General features: G+C 44.1%; 1 protein-coding gene across 1 annotated transcript; it reads left to right on the top strand.

The window, feature by feature from the left end:
• Positions 1-557: 557 nt before the first annotated feature.
• On the top strand, positions 558-2,919 carry LOC129859373 (transcription factor Sox-17-alpha-A-like). Its single transcript, XM_055929092.1, has 2 exons — positions 558-1,045; positions 1,544-2,919. The coding sequence occupies exons 1-2, from the start codon at positions 757-759 to the stop codon at positions 2,434-2,436; spliced, it is 1,182 nt and encodes a 393-aa protein (XP_055785067.1). The 5' UTR covers positions 558-756; the 3' UTR covers positions 2,437-2,919.
• Positions 2,920-3,974: the final 1,055 nt, after the last annotated feature.

Here is a 3,974-nt window from a genome sequence, read left to right as displayed (position 1 = left end):
TACAGGTGGTATAAAGTGATATAAATTATATAAACATGACAAAAAACGTTAAAAAAATATTTGAAAGGTATGGCATGAGCAATTGAGAACACGTCTCGCAGAACAGCAGCACATGGATTTAATTCAAATGTTTCGGAAATAAATGACTTTGTAGACTCTTAATTATTTGATATTTGCTCAATTTGGCATTCTTTTTCCCCTATAACCCTATGGGTTGATGTATCCTAAATTATTTGGTGGAGTTTATGTCACGAATGCAATATGTTCTATTTGAATCATTACTGCAAAACACACAGTAACAGTAGGCCTACGCCCACAGTCTTGTATCACATGAAAAAACAACGAATATACATTTAAATTAAAATGAAATGTTTAATCCATTCTCTAACAGTGGGCACCTCACATTACACATAGAGGACAATGTGTGGTATCCCGCTCCCAACAAGGCTGGAAGGCAGCTTGCTTGAAACGTTTTACACCTCAGGGGTACTGGGCACTCCCACCCTATTGTGATTGGTTGCCTATGCGCTTATAGTATCCCCAACCTCAGAGTAAGATAGTCAGTTCTAGTTTAGTCAGCGCCAAGCTATTATCTAACAGTCACGGATATTTTCCACTCAGTTTTGAATCGTTACTCTTACTTGCGTTAATAAAACTTTCATTTTATATACCTACACAGCAAGTGACACTTATTTTCTCATTTTATTTACGTGAGTTGCTGCCTGGTTGGTGTCGATAGCCCGAAGGTGGACAGCGATGAGTAGTCCCGATGCGGGTTACGCCAGTGACGATCAGAACCAGGCTAGGTGCGCGATCTCAGTCATGATGCCTGGAATGGGACACTGTCAGTGGGCAGACCCCCTGAGCCCTCTCGGGGACACCAAAGAGAAGAGCGAGTCCAGCTCCGGGAACCAGAACCGTGGGAAGAATGAGCCGAGGATCCGGAGACCCATGAATGCGTTCATGGTGTGGGCGAAGGATGAGCGCAAGCGGCTGGCACAACAAAATCCAGACCTGCACAATGCGGAGTTGAGCAAAATGTTGGGTAAGGAAATTAAATAGCAATTGATTGTGTAGGCCTGTTACTGACGTGATATTTATAAAGACCAATGGGAATTTCTTGTTTAGCAAGTATTTCAATAATATTTCATAAGTGATCAAATGCTAGGGAATTTGTATAATTTTAAGCAGTGTGTTACCACGTGGAAGCATACTGCATTTATTCGAGCAGCAATATTATAAATATTATTTTATGCCTATACTTCCATGATTTTGGTTTGTAGTAGGCTATTTGCATAGTGCCAAATTATCTTGAAAAAGCACATGATGCTAACGCCCTGCCCTTATTCTGGCCATTGAAATATAGTCTAGGTAACTCAAATGAATGAATCACAACAAATGTACGATCAATAATAACACTAATGTTATTTCGAAATGAAAGTTCTGCTGTTACTAAATTGACGATGAGCTATTTTGGAGCGCATCACCAGACTGCATGCCTGATGCCGCTATAACTGACGTGGACTTTGTTGTTGATCTGTAGGGAAGTCGTGGAAAGCCCTTCCTGTGTTAGAGAAGCGGCCGTTTGTAGAGGAGGCTGAGAGGCTTCGGGTGCAGCACATGCAGGACCACCCCAACTACAAGTACCGACCCCGGAGGAGGAAGCAGGCGAAGAGGATTAAGCGCCTGGACTCCGGGTTCCTAGTCCACAGCATGTCCGACCAGCAGAGCACCTCCCTGGGTGGGGACGGTAGGGTGTGTATGGAGAGCATGGGTTACCACCATGAGCACGGCTACCAAGTGTCTCCTCAATCCCTCAGCCACTACCGCGAAGCCCAGGCCCTCGGAGGGGCTTCCTACGAATCCTACTGCCTGCCCACCCCCGACACGTCCCCGCTGGATGCCGTGGAGACAGACTCCATGTTCTTCCACAGCCACTCTCAGGAGGAGTGCCACATGATGCCCGTGTATGCCTACCACTCCCAGGGGGCAGAGTACCCACCTCAGGAGCCTCGCTCCAACCACCACGCCAACCCCATGCTCCACAGACACCACTCCTCCCCCACAGAGCAGCAGCAAGCCTCCCAGGCTGGCCCCATGCCCCCCACCTTCAACCAACTGGCCATGTACTACAGCCAGCACTGCAGCCCCAGTCACCCCAAGCGACACCCAGGCCATGGGGCAGGACAGCTCTCCCCTCCCCCAGACTCCCATCCCCACCCAGCAGACCAGGTGGAGCAGATGCACCCCTCAGAGCTGATAGGGGAGGTGGACCGCAGTGAGTTTGAGCAGTACCTGAGCTCCTCCAGACCTGGAGACATGACAGGCCTGTCTTATGGGGTGCATGAGGCCAACATGCAGGGACCTGAGAGCCTGATATCCTCTGTGCTCTCTGACGCCAGCACAGTGTACTACTGTAACTACAACAACTCCTAACCTCCTGGTCCGCCCTGTCTGTCAATCACGTCTCTACTACTGCAGCTATTACAGTACATAACCTGACCTCAAATGTCTCTCTCTGTTTCCTCTCTCTATTTCTATCTTCTCTCTCTCTGTCGCTCTCTCTCACTCGCTCTCTCTCCCTCCCTGTCTAGCTCTGTCTTTCTCTTTCATTCTGTTACCATTAAAGGCAAGTGGGAACAGTGGGAACTCTTTAATTTGAGGTTTTAAATGCAGTATGTTATTTTCTTTTTGTGTGAAGGACGGTCAATTTGTGTCACTTTATGAGCTGAGAAGCTATAGGACATTTGAATTGTGATGATGATAGTTTCACACACTGTGCGAAGGGGAAAGCTCCTGAGCAGGAATATAAATACATTTTGTGATAATAAATAATGTACAGTTACTATTTGAAGGTTTTATGTATAGCTGTTTTATACTTTTGCACTTTTCAAAAATAAAGTTTTGAACCAAAATAGATGTTCCCTTCTCTGTTTTTTGGTTTTAAATTACATGATTTCCTCTTTTCACTGTACCACATAGATTCTTACAGTATATTCAAGCACATAGGTAGCCATATTTAGTTATTAGTGCAATATTTTCATTGTTTATATATAGCAACACTTACTTCGTCTGTAGAGGTTATAGACCATGTGTTTAAAGTTATTAATAATCAAATTTGTTGAAGCAGTTTTTTTAGCCGTAAGATAGGTAACTTATTTGTATACTTTGTAGACATTAGTGGTAGCCTTGATTAATTTCACAACAATGTAAAAAAAAATCTAACAAATATAGATCTTTTTTTTCTTGACGGTATCATTGTGGAATGTTGTGGAACAGATCACCTGGCAACTAAGTTCATCCACAGTGGAAGACTCTAGACCGGCTTCCTGCCCCGTTCAGAATAGAGGTGATCTCAGGGTCTGATTTACACATGGCGCCTTGTTTTCACAGTATGGGAATACAGTTTATGTCCCGGACATCCTGTTTCTAAGTGATTTAGTCTCCCCTGATTAATGGCAGAGGCCATTAAATTTGAGTATACAGTGGGGCAAAAAAGTATTTAGTCAGCCACCAATTGTGCAAGTTCTCCCACTTAAAAAGATGAGGCCTGTAATTTTCATCATACGTACACTTCAACTATGACAGACAAAATGAGGGGAAAAAATCCAGAAAATCACATTGTAGGATTTTTAATGAATTTATTTGCAAATTATGGTGGAAAATAAGTATTTGGTGAATAACAAAAGTTTATCTCAATACTTTGTTATATACCCTTTGTTGGCAATGGCAGAGGTAAAACGTTTTCTGTAAGTCTTCACAAGGTTTTCACACACTGTTGCTGGTATTTTGGCCCATTCCTTCATGCAGATCTCCTCTAGAGCAGTGATGTTTTGGGGCTGTTGCTGGGCAACACGCACTTTCAACTCCCTCCAAAGATTTTCTATGGGGTTGAGATCTGGAGACTGGCTAGGCCACTCCAGGACCTTGAAATGCTTCTTATGAAGCCACTCCTTCGTTGCCCGGGCAGTGTG

This window comes from Salvelinus fontinalis, chromosome 7, assembly GCF_029448725.1.
Source record: "Salvelinus fontinalis isolate EN_2023a chromosome 7, ASM2944872v1, whole genome shotgun sequence".
Taxonomy (NCBI): domain Eukaryota; kingdom Metazoa; phylum Chordata; class Actinopteri; order Salmoniformes; family Salmonidae; genus Salvelinus; species Salvelinus fontinalis.
Note: the sequence above shows the minus strand (reverse complement) of the source record. Positions and strands in the feature narration are given on the sequence as shown.